General features: G+C 42.9%; 2 protein-coding genes across 3 annotated transcripts in view; one reads left to right on the top strand and one right to left on the bottom strand.

The window, feature by feature from the left end:
* Positions 1-443, top strand: part of LOC139279763 (fatty acid-binding protein, brain-like) — a 24624-nt gene extending 24181 nt beyond the window's left edge. Inside the window, exon 4 of the mRNA XM_070898964.1 lies at positions 90-443. Within this exon, the coding sequence (XP_070755065.1) occupies positions 90-146 (57 nt within the window). The 3' untranslated portion in view covers positions 147-443. The remainder of the gene's footprint in view (positions 1-89) is intronic.
* On the bottom strand, positions 164-27073 carry zcchc17 (zinc finger, CCHC domain containing 17). Of its 2 annotated transcripts, none has more exons than XM_070898962.1 (8): positions 26995-27073; positions 17090-17247; positions 16917-16974; positions 16429-16529; positions 12291-12382; positions 11597-11697; positions 6990-7117; positions 164-3131 (listed from the first exon to the last, which is right to left on the bottom strand). In XM_070898962.1, the coding sequence occupies exons 2-8, from the start codon at positions 17129-17131 to the stop codon at positions 2928-2930; spliced, it is 726 nt and encodes a 241-aa protein (XP_070755063.1). In that variant the 5' UTR covers positions 17132-17247; positions 26995-27073; the 3' UTR covers positions 164-2927. The 2 variants fall into 2 exon arrangements, with proteins under 2 accessions (XP_070755063.1, XP_070755064.1); XM_070898963.1 differs by lacking the exon at positions 164-3131 and adding an exon at positions 3168-3382.

The raw sequence follows: 27073 nt of genomic DNA, 5'->3' as shown, positions 1-27073 counted from the left end.
AAAAAAAGGAGCAACTCAAGCTGAAACTTGAGCCCTTTGTCTCACCAAATCTTGTTGTCTGACAGATCATTTGGTTTTCTTTTCTCTAGACTCTTTCCTTCAATGATGTGGTTTCTGTTCGCACGTATGAAAGGGAAATTATATGAGGAAGCTTCTTTCTTCAGATTCCTTTATTTGATGCAGTGAATGTATGTTATGGCTGCCCACTCAACAGAGAGCAGCATCGTTCCCGTCACCCTGCAGCAAGCTACTGTACTTTTCAAATGTAATTCTTTTCACAAACCTAAAAATGTATTTGCAATAAATTAGATTTGTTTAAAAACAACTGTAGATTTCTGCAGGTTCTACCAAGTTTTTTTTTTTCTCAAACAAAATTGAAACTTTTTGGATATCCCAAGTCTTCATCTGTATTCCTCCCCTTATAAAATGGTTGTGTGCTCAAACTGAAGGCCTTGTAAAATTACTTGCAAGTTGTTAAATTTCCAGAGTTGTAGAACTTGTTCACTAAAACATTTTCACAGGTAATAGTTCAGGTTTTTTTTTTATTGCCGTTCAATAAATAATTGAAACGGGTAATTTTAGTGTTTACTAAATCAAATGATTCAATTGCAGTAGAGTGCTGTCTATCACACCAGCTACCTGCCAAAAGAATGCAGAAAACACCCAACACCTCTACCAGCAGGTATATATGCTCAAGCACACAAAGGCTGGAGTATTTTTAAAGGACTTAACACATCTTGGGTTAAGATAATGTTGCTAAACCACTTAAATGTTTATGGCATTTCAACCCTTACTGTTTTGTAACACACTCCAGCCTACATCTTAGATTTTTCATCAGTCGTGAGCTCCTGTCCTGTACAACTTATAGCCAATTTCTACATCTCCCAAGCAGTCCTAGTTTTATTTAACTAGCACTATTTACTTTCAGAATTCTATCCTTGAGCTCTTCCTTTTCCACATTGGTAACAACCCACAGAGTCTTTCATTTCCCCCCCTTTCAGTTTCCTGCCATTGTGCTTATATCTACCTTCCAACATCTAAGTTGGTTATATGTGACTTTGTTGTGAACTAGAATTTTAGATAGTCCCATTGGATAAGCTCTACATACTCGCTTGTCTGTGTCACACCATAGCTTGTTCTGCTGGGTATCAGACTTATAAGAAAAGGAGGCGGCCATTCAACCCGCCGAGCCTCTTCCGCCATTCAATTGGATCGTGGCTGATCTTTAATTAGCTACATTGGCTATATGCCAGCAGCATAGCTCAGATTGGTTGTTTTCAAAGATGGCCTACTTGCAAATGTGTTGGTTATTTTTCTTGTACTATTTTCATAATAAGGACATCTATCAATTTGTTCAAAGTTCGATCGCTCACTGGTGCCCAGAAGTGTCTTTCAGATGAGACGTTAGAACGTATGTTCTCGCAGGTGGACGTAAAAAATCTCATGGCACTATTTCGAAGTAGGGGAGTTATCCCCAGTGTCCTGGCAATATTTATCCCTCAATCAACATAAAAAGATTGTGGGAGCTTGCTGTCCTCAAATTGGCTGCTACATTTCCCACATTACAACTGTGACTACACTCCAAAAGTACTTCATTGGCTGTAAAGTGCTTTGAGACATCCAGTGGTCATGAAAGGTGTTATATAAATCCAAGTCTTTTCTTTCCTTTTAATTGGAAACAGGGTTGTAACTGGCTAACTTTGCTCGTGTGGCAGGCAGCATTCTTAGAAAGATTTCAATTAGTGGTATTTACATTCCGGGCCCTTTTCATAATACATAGAAACATAGAAAATAGGTGCAGGAGTAGGCCATTTGGCCCTTCGAGCCTGCACCGCCATTCAATAAGATCATGGCTGATCATTCCTTCAGTACCCCTTTCCTACTTTCTCTCCATACTCTTGATCCCCTTAACCATAAGGGCCATATTTAACTCCCTCTTGAATATATCCAATGAACTGGCATCAACAACTCTCTGCGGCAAGGAATTCCACAGGTTAACAACTCAGTGAAGAAGTTTCTCCTCATCTCAGTCCTAAATGGCCTACCCTTTATCCTAATAATGCCTGTTTCACATAAATGAAAACAGAAAGGAGTGATATTTGAATTATTTGCTGCAACCTAAACTTCACAAACTGCTCTGTAACCAACTCCCCACATAATTTGGAGCATCCCCTTGCGTAATAATTCTACATGAAAAATTACCGTCTTAAAATACATGTCGTAATACTGTACCAGTAATAGTTTATTATGAATTGTGAAATAAACCTCAATTTTCTCATGACTGTAACCTTCATGGGTCTTTAGTGACATGAAATAATAAAAGGCCACTCCATTCAACAGGCCCAGCAACAGATTATATATAGATAGTGGTGTCTTGTACTCCCACAACTTGTTTATTCTTAAGCTGTAAGAGTTTTAAGCCACAGAATCATCAATGTTACTTTCCCCTGGACCTTCCCTAATGCATCTTTTGAAGTAGTTGTGGGCTTACTATGATGTGGATTCATCTTCTCCTAGTACACTGAATGATTTGATTTTTTACTGTTTTTGTCTTTATGCGGGCATGTCGTCCATAGATCTATATTCCCTATGCTTACTGTGAGGTTTGTGTGACAACCGAGGCATACACCTACATTAATGTCGCTCAGCCACTTGTTGAGCTGCTAATCTGCATTTAAACCTGCAAGGTATATGAACTATTTCATTTTGTAACAAAATAATAAAGTACTGCCACTATAAGGCTACAACAGAACAATACATTCAATGTATTTCAAATTTAGTTAAGCCTATGGGTAACTACAATACATAAACAGTCAATTCTGAAAAAAAAAATCACATTTCAGCCTCCTGGAGTTAAGTTTCATACACCAACAGCCTGGAGCACAAAAAACACGTTTTATACGCCGTACTCTACACCATACTCTTCCTTAATCTCTCTTTCTGGATTCCTTATGCTTGTGTTTTTTATGTTTTTTCTTTTTGTGTAATCGTTCAGTCTTTTCTGAATGCTTGTTGTGCCTTTTGGTATCTGCAAGGTCCTGCTCACTGTTTGCGTCTGACATCTCAGACGAATGGGACTCGGAGGAAGATACCTTTTCTTTACTCTTCTTCCGTTTCTTCTTTTCTTTTTCCTGCAGAAGATCAAATGTTTATTTGCACCAACATTGGTGAAACAGCTCCCGTTTCCTTTCAGACGACAGGTTGGGAAACAGCAGGGCTATATTTATATTTTTCTTCAGTCCTTCTAACCCTCCAAATCTACACAAATCACATCTGTTGTGAGTTCGGCATGATCCAGTCCTTGAATATTTCATGGGACACAGTTATCATCCACCACTGTTGCTTTTCCTCTTTACCCCAAACAAGAATGCAAGTATTTCACCTTGGGTATTAGAAGCATCAAATCAGATCGATACTCAGGTTCGTCATTTGGTAGCGTTACCGCAACTGAACCACTTTGAACAATATCTCAAGATTTGAAGATTAGATAACTCATTACCACCTTCTATGCAACTGGAGAAAGCTTATCAAGTTAGGAAAGGTTAATTATAAACAGCGATTAATTATAACAGTAAGACAAAAGTGGTACCATCAGAAGCAGTGACAGGATTCTTGAGTCATGCATGCACAAGAAAATGTATTCCTTCTAAATTAACTTTTAAATCACAAATAACCATCAGAATTGAATAAGCTTCTAAATATAATGAACAATCTATATAAATGCAAGTTACTTTTTTAAATGCAGAATGGTTATTTTTTTAAACTCCCTGGTTAACATTAGAAGTGCACATTTAAAAGTTTGTCGTTCAATGACATCTGTAATTTTTATGAAGACATTCTCAAGGTTTTTATATCGTATATATCTTAAATGTAAGTTTGTCTAAATCGAATGATGCAATGTTACTGGAAGGCTTGTCTGTACAATGAGTACTTATGGGAGACATATTTTTCCCCATATCTGGATATTATAAAGTCATTCTAAGGTCTTAATCCTACCAAGTGAATGCATAGCCTCATGGAAACAACTGACATATCTTCATGGGAACATATGCTTCCTTTTGTTAACAGCTGCTTCAGCAGTTAGTGGAAATAATAATTTTTACTTGCAAGGAATCCTGCGATAAGTGCAAGTTATATGACTGCAAGGCACAGTGCAGTCTTTTAACTATACTAAATGATAAACCTTAAAGTTGCACTGTACTGTAATATAACACAGGACCTGCAAAATAGAATCAAATATTTCTACACATGTAATAAGGTGTGTGTGTATGTGTGGGGAGGCAAGAGGGAAAAGAGATTTGATATCTGCCATTTCTTTTTCCCTCTCCAGTTCTCTCACTCAAGATACTGAAAGTTCCATGGGGGTTGGCTGTGCTCTAGTATCTTGCCCAAGAGGCCATTCCTGGGTGATTAGAGGCAGTAAGCATTGGTAGGCTATTTGACTACAAGGGCATTATACTCAAATCCCTTCCTCAACTGATGTACACACATTCCAGCAAGGAGCAATGGTTAGCAATTAGTGACAACCCTATCTGATTTTTGCCCTGCCGAACCCAAGCACACAAAGAGCCAATTGTAGCACTCTGTAATGGCTACAAAATCATCATTAACCAGGAATTGAATTTGGGATCTTTTGGTTAGTATGGCAAAGTTAAATTCATGTGGAGCTTTTACTTTCTGATATAGTCCTGATCCATGCCTTCATTTTTGTAAATTGCACCCCCTTTTCAATAGGCAATGCTCCACCTTTGCCAGTAAAATATCTATGGAATAATATATTTATCCTAGTAAGTGGATACTGGGAACATGGCACTGTTGGGTTACACATGCAAACTAATGACCACTATCTATCTTTCTATTTGAAACTCAGGAATCCTAAAAGTACTAACAGGATTTATCTGTGGACAAAGCTTATGAAAGCAATCTCTAGGTACGATGTAAACCGTGTGCTTCTCCCATTTTTTGAACCTTAACAATTATCTGTCACTCCAACTTCTCAATTACATTGAGGTTGCTTGCATGTTTAAAAAAAACATTAGATTAACCTTGCAGGACTGAAAGCAAGAAATTATACTTTTTGCCTCAATTTCAAAATTCTCATCCTCATTTTCAAATCCCTCCATGGCCTTACCCCTCCCTATATCTTAATTCTCCTCCAGCCCCATAATCCCCCCCCGCCCCGCGATGTCTGCGCTCCTAAGCATCCCTGATTGTAATCGCTCAACCATTGGTGGCCGTGCCTTCTGTTTCCTAGGCCCCAAGTTCTGGAAACTCCCTGCCTAAGCCTCTCCACTTCTCTTTCCTCCTCCAAGATGCTCCTGAAAACCTACTCCTTTGACTAAGCTTTTGGTCACTGTGCAAATTTCTACTTATGCAGCTCAGTGTAACATTTTTAGCACATAATATTCCTGTGAAGCGCCTTGGGATGTTTCACTACGTTAAAGGCGCTCTATACACACACACACATTGTTGTTGTAAAACTAAATGTAAACTGTAGACTGAACTCTGACCCCATTCCCTACAAGCATAGCTCCCCATTGGGAGTGCAGGATAGCAGAATTACCCTGATTGTGCCAAACATGGTGGGATTGGTTAACAAGAATGTGATTTGTGGCAGGGCATACTGCAAGGAGATAGTGGACAGAAAAACTAATAGTGAGGAGACAGATACGGTGTTAGGGTTAGAAATGGAAAGAAGAAAAAAGGTCTTGGGGATTAGCTCAATGACTGACCAGTCGGCAGATTGGCAAGCTGTTCTAAATAATCCAAAATAGTCAAAAGACTCAACATTAGTGCTGATCTAATCAGTAGAAGAGAAAGCATAGAGCCAATGCTGACTGAGCAATGCAGTTACCAAGATTAATACTTTACTCAGAGAAGATAGACATGGTAGATTTGGTTTACTTTGATAAAATGTTCAAGAAAACTATCAAGATTACAAGCAAAAGTCAAGTATAGGTACTTATCAAACTGCAGTCAATCATACTTGATGCTTTATAAAGCATCAAGGTTGTATAAAGCATTTAAGGAAAGCAGGAGGCTAGATTTGTAATAACTCTTTCCAATGCAGATTTGAGAATCACGGAACTTTAAAAAAAAGACTGTTGTTTAAAACTTCCTAAATTTAGCATTATCTCACATACTCACCTTCTGGCGAAAATATTAAGAGGCCTGCCAGATTGAATCAGCTGCTTAATTGAATAACTGCCTGAGCCCAACATCGCAGAGTACACGTGACTCAACTCACCAGCTTGCGGATATACCAAATCAATGGCCTTCCCCAAGGCCAGACCGTAAAAATTCATCTGTGCTGATGACTATGTCTTTACTAGTCAAACTAGTGACTTTTCCACTTTGGAACCCACATCCACTAATGATATGAAACTTGAAGCGGAGTAGTGACTGAAATGGCATCTACCAAGTACCACAAATAAGACCTCCGTCTTTCACTTGCACAACTAGTGCATCTCGTGAACTCACTTACATCCTAAATGGTCAACTTCTTAAAGATCATGCTCATCCTATCTACTAGGGCGTTGCCCTCGACCCCACATTATCCTACAAAATCGGTGAATAGACTTTGTGACATGTTGCAAATTAACAATGATTTGTTCTAATCACCAACCTAGCTACCCAAACTTTCCCCGATTCCTTTGACTTTTCTTTACCAACTCGCTAGCAAGAATATTGGGCAGCAGATGCTCCTATAAATCACATAATCTCCGACCCGAAGGACCATCAACCAGGATTCAACTGGCCACATCGGGATTGGGCGTTTCTGCACTGCTTTCAAGCTTTACAGGGACAATGCGCATCAAATCTTCACCTACTTCATGACAACAACAAACATCCTTGCGGACAAATACAAACCAAATCCCATGTCGTTGAATCACACCTACTAATTAAACTATCTGGCACTTTGCATGCTGGTGACGACAATGCTCTAAGATGGCTGGAATTATAGACCGAGCCGATGAATAAATAACTACCTTCTTTTTCTTCTTTGGAGGTTGAAATTCAGATTGGCTGGAGCAGTCGGCTGGTTCCACCTCATCATCAGGAACTAGACTATATTTAACGCCTCCAGGCTGCATGAAGCAGTCTTTCGCAAAATGTCCTGGAAGGAAAACAAGGTTACAGTCCTTCTGAAGTTATGATTCACTCTTTATTAAATGCAAAGATGCTACTACACAGGTGTCATGCAATGTGACACCTTTATACGGGTGCAGTTGTCCACTTAACACAAAAGGAACTATTTGTACACTGAGTGCCGTAGGCTATTTGACCACAGAGATCATCACCTCTGGATCCGATCCTGCCCTTAAACGTGTATGTGTGTCTGTGATTGATCAGTCACCAAGTACCGTCCCCTATCCAATTGTCCTCTTCCTAGTCAGGGGACAGTGAGCCTTCCATCCTAAGTGGCAAACTCAGCAAAGAAGTGGGACCTCCGTGATCTATCCAGCTTAGAACCCCATCACATAATGAATGCAGCCATCAAAAGGAGGAATTTTCCACCTTATATCTTCCTACTAACTTTATCCTTGCTCTTCCCCTCCTGAAGGTTTTGGTCTATTCTGAAGTATAGTTCCAAAGACACTGGCCCTAACATCCACACAGACACAGCTGCAAAAGGAATCAATGGATAGCAATCGGCACAGGGTACTCGAGGAGGATTTAAATACCACAACAAAGAAAAGTTGGCTCCTTGAAAGATTTGCACACTTGATTTTTGTGTTTCCTCCCCATCTCCTCATGCCGCACTCAATACCTCTTAGACAGGGTTGGCACAAACCCACACCGCTGACAAAGTTGCTCTGTATTCAGCAAGACATTTTTCCATGTTAAAGGTGGTACATAATGCAAGTTGTTTTTGGGAGGTGTACAGAGTATCCTGGGGAAGTGCACAAGAGCATCCTGGGCTGACAGTCATTACAATCATCCCTCTGTCCAAGAAGTGTCCCAATATCTGGGCTCAAGTGTTCATTGTATGGGAAACAACCTGCAAAAAAAGTTCAAATTATGTACCCACCCCCCCACCCGATGCCATCACAATTCAGTTCGATCCTGCTCTACACACTTCCAGTGTCATGCTGACAATTCCATGCACTGCACTACCTTTGGTCAATCTGTCCACTGAATCGCATACAAATAGCAGACTCTGTGCACGTCCAATCATTGTAATCACCATCAGTCCATTCTCACAGCATCCCGCCCCCACACAACACAACAGAAGCTGTGCAAGGTGGTAAGTTTATTGATGATTCACTGTGAAGACAGTAACACATCTTAGATTTCAGACAACTACCACAAAACATCAACCAAACCTCTGTTACTGCCTTTTCATTCATTGGGGATATCTATATTATCCATGTATACAGTAATATTTTAAAGCAGGTGAACATCAGCATGATATCACTGTTTGCAACAAATGCTTAATTTTATTTCAAATTATTAAAGAAAGACTTGGATTTATATAGCGCCTTTCATGACCACAGGACGTCTCAAAGCGCTTTATAGCCAATGAAGTACTTTTGAAGTGTAGTCACTGTTGTAATGTAGGAAACACGGCAGCCAATTTGCGCACAGCAAGCTCCCACAAACAGCAATGTGATAATGACTAGATAATCTGTTTCTGTTATGTTGATTGAGGAATAATTATTGGCTAGGACACCAGGAATAACTCCCCTGCTCTTCTTCGAAATAGTGCCATGGGATCTTTTACGACCACTTGAGAGAGCAGACAGGGCCTCAGATTAACGTCTCATCTGAAAGACGGCACCTTCTACTGGGCTGTAGTGATACCCGCCCTCCTGTACGATTCAGAGACGTGACCATATACAGTAGACACCTCAAATCGCTGGAGAAATACCACCAGCGATGTCTCCGCAGGATCCTGCAAATCCCCTGGGAGGAGAGACGTACCAAAGTCAGTGTTCTCGATCAGGCCAACATACCCAGCATCAAAGCACTGACCACACTCTATCAGCTTTGTTGGGCAGGCCACATTGTTGGCATGCCTGACACAAAACTCCCAAAGCAAATGCTCTACTCGGAACTCCTACACGGCAAGCGAACTCCAGGTGGGCAGAGGAAACGTTTCAAGGGCATCCTCAAAGCCTCCTTGATAAAATGCAACATCCCCACCGACACCTGGGAGTCCCTGGCCAAAGTGGAGGAAGAGCATCTGGGAGGGCACTGAGCACCTCAAGTCTCAAGTCTCGTCGCCGAGAGCGTACAGAAAGCAAGCGGAAGGAGCGTGCAGCAAACCAGACTCCCCACCCGCCCATTCCACCTGCGACAGAGACTGTAATTCCCGTATTGGACTGTTCAGTCACCCGAGAACTCACTTTTAGGGCTCAATTTTGCCCAACCCCTTTGTTTGTTTGGCGCACTTACCTTAAGTGCGCCGAATTTGCACACTGGAAACGGCGCCGGAAAAAAGTCGCCCCATCCTGGCCGCTCTGCCAAGTCCCCAGAGTGGCGTGCATTGTGAAGTGGGGGGTGGAGCAACAGGCCAGCGCCGAAAACAGCTGCGTGCATGCGCAGTGAAATCTGCGCGCTTGCTCCTGCCCTCCCAGCGTGACCTGCGGGCTGTGAGCAGGGCACGATGCTCGCAGCCCCTAGCCCAGGCTGAAGGAACGCCCCGATCTCGCCACACCCTATCCCTGGCTCAGTGGCCTCCCGCACCGGCCGGCTGAGTTCCCAGGCCGAGGTAGGACTTAAGTTTTATTTTTTATTCATTGATGGTTGTGCTTGAGAGTTTTGATTGGGGGGGGGGGGGTGGGGCGGCGGGGAGGGGGGGGGGGAAAGAGTGTGTTTTGATGGGGGGGGGGGGGGGGGGACTTTAAAAAAAAAAACTTGATTCTGGCATAAAGGTAGGATTTCTATTTTTTATTTGCTATTGATTTATTACTTATTACTAAAGAGCACTAAACAAACCACAAAAAGTAAGTCTTGGCGCAGGTCCTCAGCTTCCTTCTAATTTTTATTTGTTATTGAATGCTTATTTTTGTGCTTTGTTTAGTGCTTTGTAAGTCTTGGTGCTTTAAACGAACTAAACTGCGTCGATTTCTTAACTGCCCGCAAGGTTTTTCAGAGCTGGCCACATACGCTGACCTAAGTCGATTTGGAGTAAGTTTTAGCTGGCCAAAGTGGCATAAATGGTCAAAACTGGTATGTGTCTGGGAACGCTGCCTTTTGAAAAAAAAACTGAACTAAAAAAAAATCGTACCTAACTGATTTACTCTGGAACAAATTTTGGGGGGAAAATGGCATTTTTTAAACCTACACCAGAAAAAACAATTTACTCCAAAAAAATTGATGCAAGTCATGGCCAAAGTTGGGCCCTCAGACTGGAAGCAAGTCTTCCTCGATTTTGAGGGACAGTCTATGATGATGATGGGCACTCCCTCAGCACTGAACCCACAACCTTCTGACTCAGAGAGGCGAGAGTGCTACCCACTGAGCCACAGCTCTCACTAGGTACTAGGTACAAAAGAACATTTAAAGTTCCTGTACACCCTCATAATCCCAGTTTTCAACAGAGAGTTTCATAAATATACCAGGCTGAGATGATTCAGGACAGGAAAAAGGTATATTTTGAAAGCTTCCAGACAAGAAAAGGATCTTACCACGTTAAGAGCCCTCCCAAGTCGTGGCCACTCTTCAAATGAAACCTTGCAACACAAGTTTGATTTTCCAGGTGAAAATCTCTCCACCATCACAAAGCTGACAGCTGACCGTATATTTCAATTTACAGCAGTAGCTGAGTTCCAAGGACTCACAGTTGCAACATCAATTTTTAAAACTAGTTCACTAGACAAGTTATTAAAATGCTACCCATCTTGACTGCTTTTCCTCAAATTTAGAGCCTTTCAGTTATTTGTGCTGAAATGAGATCTGCGATGTTAGCAGCTCAGATTTTTTTTGGTGCATTAATTTATTTTCTTTCCTAATTTTGCAGACAATGTACTCCCAAACCTCTACCTGCATTACTCGAGCCAATGACTCACTATCTTGCTATTATCCTCTTCCTCTGGGCGAAATAGATTGCCTATACTGGGATCCTCGTTCATAGCATTCTTGAGGAATTCGTTGAGCACTGGTATGCAAATCCACTGAACCACCTATTCATCTACCTATATATTTTATATATTATTCTAGACACCACACATCAAACCTTGCATTCATTGTGTCACAGGTTTAAAGTCGGAGTGTAAATTACGTATAAAGACTCAAATTGACTTCCAAACAAAGCAAAGCGAGTCAACTCCATCAGGGAGTCTCACTCACTTTAAGTCTGTTGTCAGATTGGGTCCAAACTCCCGATTCAAACTGCATTTACTCTATACCAACACTGCAGCTGCAGTGCACTTGCACCCATAGATGGATGGCTAACAATCTTAAAAGGAGACAGAAACTCATTTATCGCCCTGGGGCTGAAAATTTACAAACAATTTACTGACCTCCAATTGATTTCAACTACAATTAACAGCAACTACAATTTATCTGGATTCCCGAAGGGTGAATTTAAGCCAGTATTTTTTTTTAAACTCCTAACATCAAACGAGAAATTATGCATGTAATTAAGTACCTTTACATCCACACTTTTTGCAGACTGTGTTTAGGACAGCTTCGAGTGTTATCTTCTGCCCCGTAAAGTCTCTAAACTTGCGTTTCCTTCGCTCATCCTGGCTGCAAACAATCACAAAAGATGGAATTTATCTCCTGTGAAAAACTTAAAATTGGATCGAATAAAAAACAGAAAATGCTAGAAATACTCAACAGGTCAGGCAGCATCTGTGGAGAGAGAAACAGAGTTAATGTTTCAGGTCGGTGAACTTTCGAAAGGTCATCGACCTGAAATGTTAACTCTGTTTCTCTCTCCACCGATGCGGCCTGACTTGCTGACTTTCCAGCATTTTCTATTTTTCCATTTCATATTTGCAGCATCCATAGTATTTTGCTTTTGTTTTTAAATAGGCTCTACCCTATAGGAGGGAGCAGCATCCTCCATCAACAAGAGCCATGTTCCATTTTTGTGTGTAGTGTAGCATGATAAATCTGAGGCTGCATTCATCTTTTTCCATGATCAAATTACTTGTTTTGACAACAGGAAATTTAAAAACATTGTGTGGGAGAAGGATTTCAGTAGCTGGCAAATGCTCATAATACCCTGAGCTCAGGGAAACCTAGCATTAGATCACAGTATCAGTGCTCAATTTTTTCACAACTATCAGTGCATTTTAGAAACAAACAAGTCAAAGCCATTAACAAAAAACACATACTCAAGAGCAACATTATTTGGATCGAGATCCGTCCCAGACCCTTGATTGACAGCCTTCATTGAAAGAGAAAGCTTGACTTTGCCATCCTTCATCTAAAAACAAAAGCTTGGTTTTAATTATCGTCAGGTATCATGTGTACACAAGGTTTATTAAAAAAAAATCTGCTGCAGCATCACACAAACATGCAAAGTTATGTACATCTTGCAGAAGAAATGGGACAGATTAGCTAAAGGAGAAAGAAGGTGCAGAGGGAATTACATTTTGTTCCAAGTACTTTCCTTTTTGTACAAGAGAACTGACACTCTTTCCACATATTTCTTTGATTTAAAAAAAATGTCAATTATGGAATGCATTCCAGAACAGCTCTGTTGAAAACAGCAAGAGCTGCAACTTCAGAACATAGAAATATAGAAAATAGGTGCAGGAGTAGGCCATTCAGCCCTTTGAGCCTGCACCACCATTCAATAAGATCATGGCTGATCATTCACCTTAGTACCCCTTTCCTGCTTTCTCTCCATACCCCTTGATCCCTTTAGCCACAAGGGCCATATCTAACTACCTCTTGAATATATCCAACGAACTGACATCAACAACTCTCTGCGGTAGAGAATTCCACAGGTTCACAACTCTTGAGTGAAGAAGTTTCTCCTCATCTCAGTCCTAAATGGCTTACCCCTTGTCCTTAGATTGTGACCCCTGGTTCTGGACTTCCCCAACATCGGGAACATTCTTCCTGCATCTAACCTGTTCAGTCCCGTCAGAATTATATATGTTTCTATGAGATCCCCTCTCATCCTTCTAAACTCCAGTGAATACAGGCCCAGTTGATCCAGTCTCTCCTCATAGGTCAGTCCTGCCAACCCGGGAATCAGTCTGGTGAACCTTCGCTGCACTCCCTCAATAGCAAGAACGTCCTTCCTCAGATTAGGAGACCAAAACTGAACACAATATTCCAGTTGAGGCCTCACCAAGGCCCTGTACAACTGCAGTAAGGCTTCCCTGCTCCTATACTCAAATCCCCTAGCTATGAAGGCCAACATGCCATTTGCCTTCTTCACCTGCATGCCAACTTTCAATGACTGATGAACCATGACACCCAGGTCTCGTTGCACCTCCGCTTTTCCTAATCTGCCACCATTCAGATACTATTCTGCCCTCGTGTTTCTGCCACCAAAGTGGATAACCTCACATTTATTCACATTATACTGCATCTGCCATCTCACTCAATCTGTCCAAATCACCCTGCAGCCTCTTAGCATCCTCCTCACAGCTCACACCACCACCCAAGTTTAGTGTCATCTGCAAACTTGGAGATATTACACTCAATTCCTTCATCCAAATCATTAATGTATAATGTAAAGAGCTGGGATCCCAGCACTGAGCCCTGTGACACTCCACTAGTCACTGCCTCCCATTCTGAAAAGGACACGTTTATCCCGACTCTCTGCTTCCTGTCTGCCAACCAATTCTCTATCCACGCCACTACATTACCCCCAATACCATGTGCTTTGATTTTGCACACCAATCTCTTATGCGGGACCTTGTCAAATGCCTTTTAAAAGTCCAAATACACCACATCCACTGGTTCTCCCTTGTCCACTCTACTCGTTACATCCTCAAAAAATTCCAGAAGATTTGTCAAGCATGATTTCCCTTTCACAAATCCATGCTGACTTGGACCGATCCTGTCACTGCTCTCCAAATGCACTGCTATTCATAGCTAGGGAATTTGAGTATAGGAGCAGGGAGGTCTTACTGCAGTTGTACAGGGCCTTGGTGAGGCCTCACCTGGAATATTGTGTTCAGTTTTGGTCTCCCAATCTGAGGAAGGACATTCTTGCTATTGAGGGAGTGCAGCGAAGGTTCACCAGACTGATTCCAGGGATGGCTGGACTGACATATCAGGAGAGACTGGATCGACTGGGCCTTTATTCACTGGAGTTTAGAAGGATTAGAGGGGATCTCATAGAAACGTATAAGATTCTGACAGGACTGGACAGGTTAGATGCAGGAAGAATGTTCCCAATGTTGGGGAAGTCCAGAACTAGGGGACATAGTCTTAGGATAAGGGGTAAGCCATTTAGGACTGAGATGAGGAGAAACTTCTTCACTCAAGAGAGTTGTTAACCAGTAAAATTCCCTGCCGCAGCGAGTTGTTGATGTCAGGTCATTGGATATATTCAAGAGGGAGTTAGATATGGCCCTTATGGCTAAAGAGATCAAGGGGTATGGAGAGAAAGCAGGAAAGGGGTACTGAGGGAATGATCAGCCATGATCTTATTGAATGGCGGTACAGGCTCAAAGGGCCGAATGGCCTACTCCTGCACCCATTTTCTATGTTTCTATGTTAATAATTGATTCCAACAAATTCCCCACGACTGATATCAGGCCAAACGGTCTATAAATACCTGCTTTCTCTCTCCCTCTTTTCTTAAAAAGTGGAGTTACATTAGCTACCCTCCAGTCCATAGGAACTGATCCAGATTCGATAGACTGCTGGAAAATGATCACCAATGCAACCACTATTTCTAGGGCCACTTCCTTAAGTACTCTGGGATGCAGACAATCAGGCCCCGGGGATTTATCGGCCTTCAATTCCATCAATTTCCCTAACACAATTTCCTGCCCAATAAGGATTTCCTTCAGTTCCTCCTTCTCACTGGACCCTCGGTCCCCAATATTTCCGGAAGGTTATTTGTGTCTTCCTTCATGAAGATAGAACCAAAGTAATTGTTCAACTGGTCCGCCATTTCTTTGTTCCCCATTATAAATTCACCTGAATCTGACTGCAAGGGACCTACGTTTGTCTTCACTAATCTTTTTCTCTTCACATATCTATAGAAGCTTTTGCAGTCAGTTTTTATGTTCCCAGCAAGCTTCCTCTCATACTCTATTTTCGCCATCCTAATTAAACCCTCTGTCCTCCTCTGCTGAATTCTAAATTTCTCCCAGTCCTCAGGTTTGCTGCTTTTTCTGGCCAATTTATATGCCTCTTCCTTGGATTTAACACTATCCCTAATTTCTCTTGTTAGCCACGGTTGAGCCACCTTCCCTGTTTTATTTTTACTCCAGACACAGATGTGCAATTGTTGAAGTTCATCGATTTGATCTTTAAATGTTTGCCATTGCCTATCCACCGTCAACCCTTTAAGTATAATTTGCCAGTCTTTTCTAGCCAATTCACGTCTCATACCATCGAAGTTACCTTTCCTGAAGTTCAGGACCCTAGTCTCTGAATTAATTGCGTCACTCTCCATCTTAATAAAGAATTCTAACATATTATGGTCACTCTTTCCCAAGGGGCCTCGCACAACAAGATTGCTATTTAGTCCTTTCTCATTACACATCACCCAGTGGTGCATCAGCACAACTGTAGGAAGCCACGCTGCAGGATTCCAAGAACCAAATACCATTTAATGCGTACTCCACATCCTTGATTTTTCTACCTATTCTTATCACTTTGCACTTATCTGTGTTGAATTCCACTGCCACTTTTCTGCCTATTGATCCAGCCTATCCAGGACCCTTTGGATTATCGCAAATTGGTGAGCACCATTGGTCGCTGCACACAATTTGGGTTCACTCTGTAATCTCAGACACTGCAAACAATATTCTGTCCTTGGTCATTCATAAAAATTTAAACAGCGACCATCTCGTGGGATTCCACTGGCAACCACTTGTACGCTGAAATCTCCAAATGCCACGCATCAATCCAACCTAATATTTTGCTATCTATTTCATAGGCAGGCACCGAGTGAATTAGTGTCAAATACTTCTCTGAAATCCAAGTAGAATACAGCCACTGCCTCCCCTAATCCATCGGATCTATAAGCTCCCCAAAGAAAAGTGAGAAAAGCATGTGTATTTTTACTTGCTTTATACAATACATGTCCCCTTAAACTCCTGTTACTTTATCTAGTAAAAATGTCAGAAAATGAGCCAATAAAAATGCTTGTTTTGAGAGGTATTTATCTGCATTGTGTGACACAAAATTGTAAATCCATTTTTAACAAATATATATCCAATTTTGTTGCACGTTGCACAAGGAGGAAATCTTCCCCACAGATCATCAGAGGAATGGAGCTGGGAAAAATTCTCTTAGAATCACATGCAGCTTTGAGAAGGATAGTTGCCGTACCTCTTTTCCAATTACTTTAACCCAAACTTTTTCTCCAACATCAACAATCTCGGCCGGATTATCCACCCGACTTGCTGACATATGTGACTTGTGAACAAGACCTGCGAAATAAAAACAAGCATTCAGTGAACTGATCCTAGATACAGCGCCCATGACCCCTGGCTATCTGGCCCACGTAGCTCATTGACTCGCCCTGGTCTGCTACGGTTCGCTTCTGATTTATGCCTCTTGAGTTTCTTGGCTTGTATTTGGAAATGCTAGTTTGGAACACACACAACTGGTAGCAAATATTGATCAGACATTTTATAGAACAGAGAATATCTGATTTGGCAAGAGCCACAACAATAAAAGAAAAAGATGACATACATTTAACATTATTCAGTAAGTGGAAAGGATTTGTGTATCTTAACAATTGTGCTACCTGTATATATTTAAATACAAAACAGTAAGATATATAGACTGTGTACACAATTGATAGTATGATGTACCTTGTCGTTTGCAACCAGGAATTTTAATAAATGCTCCATATTCGGTTACAGATGCAACCTGAAAAATTAATTTGAGTAGATTTTTTTTTAATTATTTAAAAATAGGCAATAAAAATTGTAAGAAATTTGTGTATATTTAAAGCAGCAATCTGTGTACATGTTGAAAGATGTACCTCGCCCTGGAAGATTATGTACTTGTCGGGCAACTCCTCCATTTTTATACAAACTGCAGTACACAAAGGAAGGAGACAGGCTTTTCTTCAGCTAATGGCCATATTCATGGTAAAAGTTTATTTCATTGTATCTTCTTCTCACTTTTTGTCAGGAAATTCTAGATGAAGAAAAAAAAACACAATTAAAAAAACAATGTTTGTTCTCAGAATGTGGTGTGATGCTGGCAAGGTTGCATTTATTGCCCATCCCAGAGTGTCCCGAGAAGGTGGTGATGGGTCTTCATGAACTGCTGCAAATAATGAAACCACACTCAACGGCAATCAAATGTTTCCTAAAATAACACATCATAATCATAAACCAGAAATGTCCGGCAACTCTTATCGGAGAAAAAGATTGTCATATTACGTCAGATTATTTATTTTGCTATGCTGGCCTTTTGCAAAGAAAAGCTGTTTTTCTGGAGTGAATAGAATACTCCTGGTGTAGTCTTTTTTTAACTCTCAATGTTGTTCACGAATTAGCCAGTCAGCCTCATTGATGGAAATAAGAGCTGTGGCATTCAGAACTTTATATGCTTCCTTTAATCATAGAATCATAGATGTTTACAGCACGAAAGGAGGCCATTTCAGCCCATCGTGTCCGTGCCGGCCAACAAAAGGCTATCCAGCCTAATCCCACTTTCCAGTTCTAGGTCCGTAACCCTGCAGGTCACAGCACTTCAAGTGCACATCCAAGTACTTTTTAAATATGGTGAGGGTTTCTGCCTCTCCCACCCTTTCAGGCAGTGAGTTCCAGACCCCTACCACCCTCTGCGTGAAGAAATTTCCCCTCAAATCCCCTCTAAACCTTCTACCAATTACTTTAAATTTATGCTCCCTGGTTGTGGACTCCTCGGCTAAAGGAAATAGGCCCTTTCTATCCACTATATCTAGGCCCCTCATAATTTTAAACACCTCAGTGAGGTCTTCCTCAGCCTCCTCTGTTCCAAGGAAAACAAACCCAGCCTATCCAATCTGTCCTCTTAGCTAAGATACTCCACTCCCGGCAACATCCTCGTAAATCTCCTCTGTACCCTCTCCAGTGCAATCATGTCCTTCCTGTAATGCGGTGACCAGAACTGCATGCAGTACTCCAGCTGTGGCCTAACCAGTGTTTTATACAGTTCAAGCATAACCCCCACCGCGCCCCGCCCCGATCTTATATTCTTTGTCTCGGCTAATAAAGGTAAGCATTCCCTATGCCTTCATAACCACCTTATCTACCTGGCCTGCTACCTTCAGGGATCTGTGGACATGCACTCCAAGGTCCCTTTGTTCATCTACACTTCTCAGTGTCCTACCATTTAATATGTATTCCCTTTCCTTGTTGGCCCTCCCCAAATGCATCACCTCACACTTCTCTGGATTAAATTCCATTTGCCACCGTTCTGCCCACCTGTCCAGTTGATTGATATCTTCCTGCAGTCCACAGCTTTCTTCTTCATTATCAACCACACAGCCGATTTTAGTATCATCTGCAAACTTCTTAATCATAGCCCCTATATTCAAGTCTAGATCATTGATGTATACCACAAAAAGCAAGGGACCTGGTACTGAGCTCTGCAGAACCCCACTGGAAACATCCCTCCAGTCACAAAAATACCTATCAACCATTACCCTTTGCTTCTTGCTTCTCAGCCAATTTTGGATCCAACTTGCCACTTTGCCCTGGATCCCATGGGCTTTTACTTTCATCACCAGTCTACCATGTGGGACCGTATCAAAAGCTTTGCTAAAATCCATATACACTACATCATACGCACTGCCCTCATCGACCCTCCTGGTTACCTCCTCGAAAAATTCAAATCAAGTTAGTCAGGCACGACCTTCCCTTAACAAATCAATGCAGACTGTCCCTGATTAATCCATGTCTTTCCAAATGAAGATTTGTCCTGTCCCTCAGGATTTTTTCCAATAATTTTCCCACCACTGAGGTCAAGGTGACTGGCCTGTAATTACTCGGTCTACTCCTTTCTCCCTTCTTAAACAAAAGTACCACATTAGCAGTCCTCCAATCCTCTCGCACCACACCTGAAGCCAGAGAGGATTGGAAAATGGTGGTCAAAGCCTCTGCTATTTCCTCTTTTGCTTCACTTAACAGCCTGGGATACATTTCATCTGGGCCTGGAGACTCATCCATTTTCAAAGCTGCTAAACCCCTCCTCGCTCACTATGTTTATTTCATTGTCTGCATTGCCCCTCTCTTGTGAAAACAGACGCAAAGTATTCCATCAAGAACCATACCCACATCTTCTGCCTCCAGACACAGATTACCTTCATGGTCTCTAATAGGCCCTACCCTTTTTTTGTTATCCTCTTGCTCTTAATATATTTATAAAACATCTTTGGGTTTTCCTTGCCAAGAATTTTTCATGCTCTCTCTTTGCTTTCCTAATACCCCTTTTAATTTCACCCCAGGACTTTTATACTCTTCTAGAGATTCTGTAGTATTTATTGAGAGGTTAAACCCTCTCAGGTGGATGTAAAAGATCGCATGGCACTTTTTCGAAGAAGAGCAGGGGAGTTATCCCTGGTGTCCTGGCCAATATTTATCCCTCAATCAACATAAAAAACGGATTATCTGGTCATTATCACATTGCTGTTTGTGGGAGCTTGCTTTGTGCAAGTTGGCTGCCACATTTCCCACTTTACAACAGTGACTATACTCCAAAAGTACTACATTGGCTGTAAAGCGCTTTGAGACGTCCAGTGGTCTTGAAAGGCGCTATATAAATGCAAGTCTTTCTTTCATCAAGAAGTAGTAGTCTGAAAAATTAATTTAGACCATCGGTATTGGTAGAGCCAGTACAATCTCTACTGCAACAGCCATATCAATTAAGTATTTGCAACAGGAGTAAAATTGCCCTACAATCTTAATATACTACATCTGCCTATGTTAACTGATGAATTTTGTAGTTTACTGGCTGCAACATTCTTCTCAAAACTCAAATGATTTGTTGTCCCAATCTGCTGTAATGCTAAATTTCTTTCCAATCCTGTATACTGACTCAATAGTGATATTACTGAATACTGCAGCATGAAAAGGAGTATCAAATTCACCAAGTAGATACTTCAAAAAATGGACATCTAACCAATTAGCATGACAGTACAATGTAAAAACAATAGTGCATTTACTAACGAAAGACTTGGATTTATATAGCGCCTTTCACAGCCTTTCTCAAAGCGCTTTACAGCCAATGAAGTACTTTTGGAGTGCAGTCACTGTTGTAATGTGGGAAACATGGCAGCCAATTTGCACACAGCAAGATCCCACAAACAGTTATGTGATAATGACCAGATAATCTGTTTTTTTGTTATGTTGATTGAGGGATAAATATTGACCAGGACACCGGGGATAGTTCCCATGCTCTTCTTCTAAATAGTGCCATGGGATCTTTTACACCCATTGGAGAGAGCAGACGAGGCCTCAGTTTAACGTCTCATCCGAAAGACGGCACCTCTCAGCACTGCACTATAGTGTAAGCTTAGAATTTTTTTGTGCTCAAGTCCCTAGAGTGGGACTTAAACCCACAACTGTTCTAAATGTAAACTTGTATACACTTTGTACAGCCACCAGAGGGCTCATCCCCTGGAGTCCCAAGAGATCCCATAATCCCTTGGGAGCACAGGTACTTAAGGAGGCCTCACAGGCTGGAGAGGCACTCGGGAGACCTGCAATAAAAGACTACGGTCACACTTTACTTTGAGCTCACAGTATCCAGTCAGACTCTTTCTTCATACATAACAACTGGTGACGAGATACAGATAACGAACCCAACGATGCAGAGAACAGTGGGAATCTTGGAGAAATTCTCGGAGGGAGATGATTAGGAAACCTTCGTGGAGTGACTCGACCAATACTTCATGGCCAAGGAGCTGGAAGGAGAAGTGAACGCTGCCAAACGAAGGGCGATTCTCCTCACCGTCTGCGGGGCACCAACATATGGCCTCATGAAAAATTTGCTTGCTCCAGCGAAACCCACAGAGAGATCATACGATGATTTGTGCACACTGGTCCGGGAGCATCTGAACCCAAAGGAAAGCGTTCTGATGGCGAGGTACTGGTTCTACACCTACAAAAGGTCTGAAGGCCAGGAAGTGGCGAGTTATGTCGCTGAGCTAAGATGCCGTGCAGGACATTGCGAATTTGAAGGACATTTGGAGAACATGCTCAGAGACTTTTTCATATTTGGCATTGGCCATGCAACGATACTTCGCAAACCTTTGACTGTAGAGACCCCAACCTTGAATAAGGCCATAGCGATAGCCCAGGCGTTCATTGCCACCAGTGACAATACTAAACAAATCTCTCAGCACGAGTGCTGCTACAAGTACAGTGAACAAAGTGATGTTGTTTTCAAATCGCAACATACAGGGCAGGCCCAACATGCCTGCAGCTGCACGTCCGCAGATGTCTCAGAGTCCACCATCAAGGGTGATGAATGCAAAGCCATTAACACTTTGTTGCCGCTGCGGGGGTGATCATCGTTTCCATTCATGCCGTTTCAAAGGGTACGTTTGCAAGGGCTGTGGAACAATGAGACACCTCCAACGTATGTGCAGGAAAGCTGTTAATTCTGTTAATTCTGCAAACTACCATGTTGCAGAGAAGGACAGATCCACGGCGGATCACGACGAATCAGAGCCTCAGACCGAGGAGGCAGAGGTATATGGGGTGCATACATTTACCACTAAGTGTCCCCCCCGATAATGCTGACGGTTGAACTAAATGGACTCCCGGTATCAATGGAGTTGGACACGGGCGCGAGCCAGTCCATTATGAGCAAAAAGCATTTCGATAAATTGTGGTGCAGCAAGGCCTCAAGGCCAGTCTTGACTCCAATTCGCACAAAACTGAGAACTTACACAAAGGAACTGATTCCCATAATCGGCAGTGCTACTGTAAAAGTCTCCTACGATGGAGCGTTGCACATGCTACCACTCTGGGTGGTACCCGTTGATGGTCCCACGCTTCTTGGCAGGAGCTGGCTGGGAAAGATACGCTGGAACTGGGACGACGTCCGAGCGCTCTCGTCTGCTGACGACACCTCATGTGCCCTGGTCTTAAATAAGTTTCATTCTCTGTTTGAACCAGCCATCGGGAAGTTCCAAGGAGCAAAAGTGCAGATCCACCTAATTCCGGGGGCGCATCACAAGGCGAGAGCAGTACCGTACATGAGGAGAGAACGGGGAGAGATCGAGCTAGACCGGCTGCAACAAGAGGGCATCATTTTGCCAAATCAAATTCAACGAGTGGGCCAATCCGATCGTCCCTGTCCTCAAGGGAGATGGCACCGTCAGAATCTGTGGTGATTACAAAGCAACTATCAATCGTTTCTCCCTGCAGGACCAATACCCACTACCAAAGGCCGACAACCTTTTTGCTACACTGACGGGAGGAAAGACATTAACGAAGCTGGACCTGACCTCGGCCTACATGACGCAGGAGCTGGAGGAATCATCGAAGGTCCTCACCTGCATCAACACGCACAAAGGTCTCTTCATTTATAACAGATGCCCGTTTGGAATTCGGTCAGCAGCAGCAATATTCCAGAGAAACATGGAAAGCTTACTGAAGTCGGTCCCGCACACGGTGGTCTTCCAGGACGACATCTTGGTTACAGGTCGGGGCACAGTCGCGCATCTGCAGAACCTGGAGGAGGTTCATAGTCGACTCAACCGCGTGGGGCTCAGGTTAAAACGCTCGAAGTGCATTTTCCTGGCGCCTGAAGTGGAGTTCCTGGGGAGAAGAATTGCGGCGGACGGCATCAGGCCCACCGATTCGAAGACGGAGGCAATCGAGAACACACTGAGGCCACAGAACGTGACGGAGCTGCGGTCGTTTCTGGGACTCCTGAACTACTTTGGTAACTTCTTACCGGGTCTCAGCACACTGTTAGAACCACTGCACGCCTTACTGCGTAAAGGAGACGAATGGGTACGGGGCAAAAGCCAAGAAAATGCCTTTGTAAAAGCTAGAAAATTGTTATGCTCAAACAAATTGCTTATGTTGTATGATCCATGTAAGCATTTGGTACGAGCATGTGATGCGTCGTCGTATGGCGTCGGGTGTGTATTGCAACAAGCTAATGATTTTGGGAAATTGAAACTGGTTGCTTATGCATCCAGCAGTCTGTCTAAGGCTGAGAGCCTACAGCATGATTGAAAAAGAAGTGTTAGCGGTTGTCTATGGGGTAAAGAAAATGCATCAATACCTGTTTGGGCTAAAATTTGAACTGGAAACTGACCACAAGCCACTGTTATCCCTGTTTACTGAGAGTAAGGGGATAAATATTAATGCATCGGCCCGCATCCAGAGATGGGCGCTCACGTTGTCTGCATACAACTAGCCATCCGCCACAGACCAGGCACAGAAAACTGTGCCGATGCTCTCAGCAGGCTGCCATTGCCCACCACGGGGGTGGAAATAGCACAGCCCGCAGATTTAGTCATGGTTATGGAAGCATTCGGGAATAAACAATCACCCGTCACAGCCCGACAGATTAGAACCTGGACAAGCCAGAACCCTTTACTGTCCCTCGTTAAAAACTGTGTGCTTCATGGGAGCAGGTCCAGTGTCCCAGTGGAAATGCAGGAAGAGATAAAGCCGTTCCAGCGGCGCAACAATGAAATGTCTATACAGGCAGACTGCCTTCTGTGGGGAAATCGGGTATTGGTTCCCAAGAAAGGCAGAGACACCTTCATCAGTGACCTCCACAGTACCCACCCAGGCATTGTAATGATGAAATCGATAAGACAGATCCCACGTGTGGTGGCCCGGTATCGATGAGGACTTGTAACACAGATGTAACACATGCTCGCAGTTAAGAAATGCACCCAGGGAGGCACCACTAAGTTTATGTTCTTGGCCCTCCAAACCGTGGTCTAGGGTCCATGTCGACTATGCAGGCCCGTTCTTGGGTAAAATGTTCCTTGTGGTTGTAGGTGCGTACTCCAAATGGATTGAATGTGAAATAATGTCGGCAAGCACGTCCGCTGCCACCACTGAAAGCCTGCGGGCCATGTTTGCCACGCATGGGCTACCCGATGTCCTGGTGAGCGACAACGGGCCATGTTTTACCAATGCCAAGTTCAAAGAATTAATTACCCACAACGGGATCAAGCATGTCACATCTGCCCCATTTAAACCAGCATCCAATGGTCAGGCAGAGAGAGCAGTGCAAACCATCAAGCAGGGCTTGAAGAGGGTAATGAAAGACTCACTGTAGACTCGCCTATCCCGAGTCCTGCTTAGCTACCACACGAGACCCCACTCGCTCACTGGGATCCCACCTGCTGAACTGCTCATGAAAAGGGCACTTAAGACAAGGCTCTCGTTAGTTCACCCTGATCGACAGAAACAGGTAGAGAGCAGGAGGCTTCAACAAAGTACATACCATGACAGCGCAAATGTGTCACGCAAGATTGAAATCAATGATCCTGTATTTGTATTGAATTATGGACAAGGTCCCAAGTGATTTCCCGGCACTGTCGTGGCCAAAGACGAGAGCAGGGTGTTTCGGATCAAACTTTCAAATGGACTCATTCACCGGAAACACTTGGACCAAATCAAACTCAGATTCATGGACTAACCCACTGTGGACCCTACCTTCTTTGACACCCCAACATACACACCAGTGGCAACCGACACCACGGTTGGCCACGAAACAGAACCCATCATCTGCAGCAGCCCAGCAGGACTCACCATACCAGGCAGCCCAGCAAGGCAAGCTGCAGAGCAGCCCAGTAGGGGCCCAACAGACGGTTCACTAATACCAGCATCTGCACCGAGACGATCAACCAGGGAAAGGGCCCCAGATCGTCTCACCTTGTAAATAGTTGTACTGTTGACTTTTTGGGAGGGGGGTTGCGGGGGAGTGTTGATATATATGTAAACTTGTATATACTTTGTACAGCCACCAGAGGGCTCATCCCCTGGAGTCCCAAAGGATCCCATAATCCCTTGGGAGTACAAGTACTTAAGGAGGCTTCACAGGCTGGAGAGGCACTCTGGAGACCTGCAATAAAAGACTACGGTCACACTATCCAGTCAGACTCTTTCTTCATACATAACAACTGTCTTCTGACTCAGAGGCGAGAGTGCTACCCACTGAGCCACAGCTGACATGCTATTGACATATACGAGTCAGGTGTGCAATCAAAATTCAACATTAATATGCATATACCCAGACATATTTATATATATATATATAATATATTATCTTCACCAATGCATTAAAATTAACACATTCAGAAAACATAAAGAATAGGGATAAAGAATTCCTCTGGTCACTATATGTGGCCAGTCAGGAACATGTTTATGATTTTGCCAAAAATTCTGAACAAAGGAGATCATCACAAGCTCATTTATGATGTTGCCACAGATTGGCCAGAGGAATTCTTACCCCCTGTGCCATTCAATTCTAAAGTATTTTCATAATAAACATTAATTGTATTGCTCTCTTTACGTGGAACCCAATACTTCTCAGGCATTTTGGCCCAGAATTTGTGGTAGCTAATGACAACGAACTACCAGCGTTTGCCATCATCACCCCTCTGAAATTGACCGCAACTTCAGGATTTAGTGCATCCACATCTAAATGCAGAAATCTTGGAGTTGTCGTCAAGTCATTCACTGCTCTGACACTGATTGCGCTGTGTCCTCACCCATAGGCCAGCAATCAGTGAAACTGACAAAAACTTGGGCTTTTCCATATCGCTGTTAAATACCCCATTAAACAATAAGCCTTGTTGAAATAGGCATAAGTGGAGTTTTAACAGCGTATTGACTGGTGGACTGTTCAGCCACCTCAGAACTCATTCTAAGAGTGGAAGCAAGTCTTCCTCGATTCTGAGGGACTGCCTATGATGATGACTGCTAAACAAACATCCTGGCCTTAATTTATATTTGTGGAGTGTCAAATTTCTCCAATATGATAAAGATTACAATTTTTAAAAACGTTTTTAAAGTTTTGTGATGATAGTCAAACTTATACCTTATCCCCGAAAGCCTCAATCTTTATTTCGCTCTCTCTGACATTTTAAAAAGCCCAGATAAAAGCTGCTTCACATTTCCTGCTTTCCAGTCTGTGAGAATTCTGCAGTGTGATTGGCTGCTTAGACAGCTTGTTGGCATCACACTAGGGATCCCCTATTCTGAGCTGCAATCAACTGAACATCAAAAAAGGCAAACTTCTTGCCACAGAGATCAAGAAATTGGAGCAGGAATAGCCCATTTGGCCCCTCGAGCCTGTTCCGCCATTCAGTCAGGTCATGGCTGATGTGATCTTGGCCACTCCTCATAACCATTCACTCCTTTATCATTCAAGATCGCGAGATCTCTGCGAGCAGCTTTCTTCGGCGCCATCATGAGCACCTTTGCTTCGCTGCTGATCGCAAATTATGGGCCATTGTTCTTAATTGTGATTTCATATTTGCCAACCCACCTCAGCGATAGGTTTGCAGAGATCTGAGGCTGCAGTTTATATCGCCTCTGTCGCTCTGATAAGCAGCAGCTTTGGTTACATATTAACATGAAAGGATAACTCAACCGTCAGATCCCAGTCTAAAGCCAAGTGGAGGTAGACCCCTTCAACAGGCCATCTCGCTTTCACCTGGCCTCACACCAGCTACTGTGTAACTCCAAGCTGGTGTGAAGCCATATTTTCAGAGAAGCCCACGAACACATCTGGAGCTGCTGGTGCACAGCCTGCGGTATAACTTGCGTTTAGTTGCTGGACATCACAGTTTACAGCTCTACAATAGAACTGCGCATCAAACTATAGCACAGTTCATCATAAAATTAAATTAACTGAAGATACAGGGGGAGAAATGAATACATTAAAATGCACTGTTAAAACACAAACCAAAGCATCGCCATCTTGCAGCCTCCCCAATCAGGAGCCAATGACGAGGACCCTTACTCAGTGCTGGTATATTGATAGC

This window comes from Pristiophorus japonicus, chromosome 14 (assembly GCF_044704955.1).
Source record: "Pristiophorus japonicus isolate sPriJap1 chromosome 14, sPriJap1.hap1, whole genome shotgun sequence".
Taxonomy (NCBI): Eukaryota; Metazoa; Chordata; class Chondrichthyes; family Pristiophoridae; genus Pristiophorus; species Pristiophorus japonicus.
The sequence above is the reverse complement of the archived record's forward strand: the minus strand, read 5'-3'. Positions and strand labels throughout refer to the sequence as shown.

Excerpts from the sequence above, each read along its gene's own strand:
- zcchc17 (XM_070898962.1), bottom strand. The coding sequence starts at position 17,131 with ATGGAGGAGTTGCCCGACAAGTACATAATCTTCCAGGGCGAG. Across the intron at positions 16,530-16,916 it reads TCCTGGTTGCAAACGACAAG|GTCTTGTTCACAAGTCACAT; the intron begins GTACATCATACT and ends TTTATTTCGCAG. Across the intron at positions 12,383-16,428 it reads TTAAAGTAATTGGAAAAGAG|ATGAAGGATGGCAAAGTCAA; the intron begins GTACGGCAACTA and ends TTTTGTTTTTAG.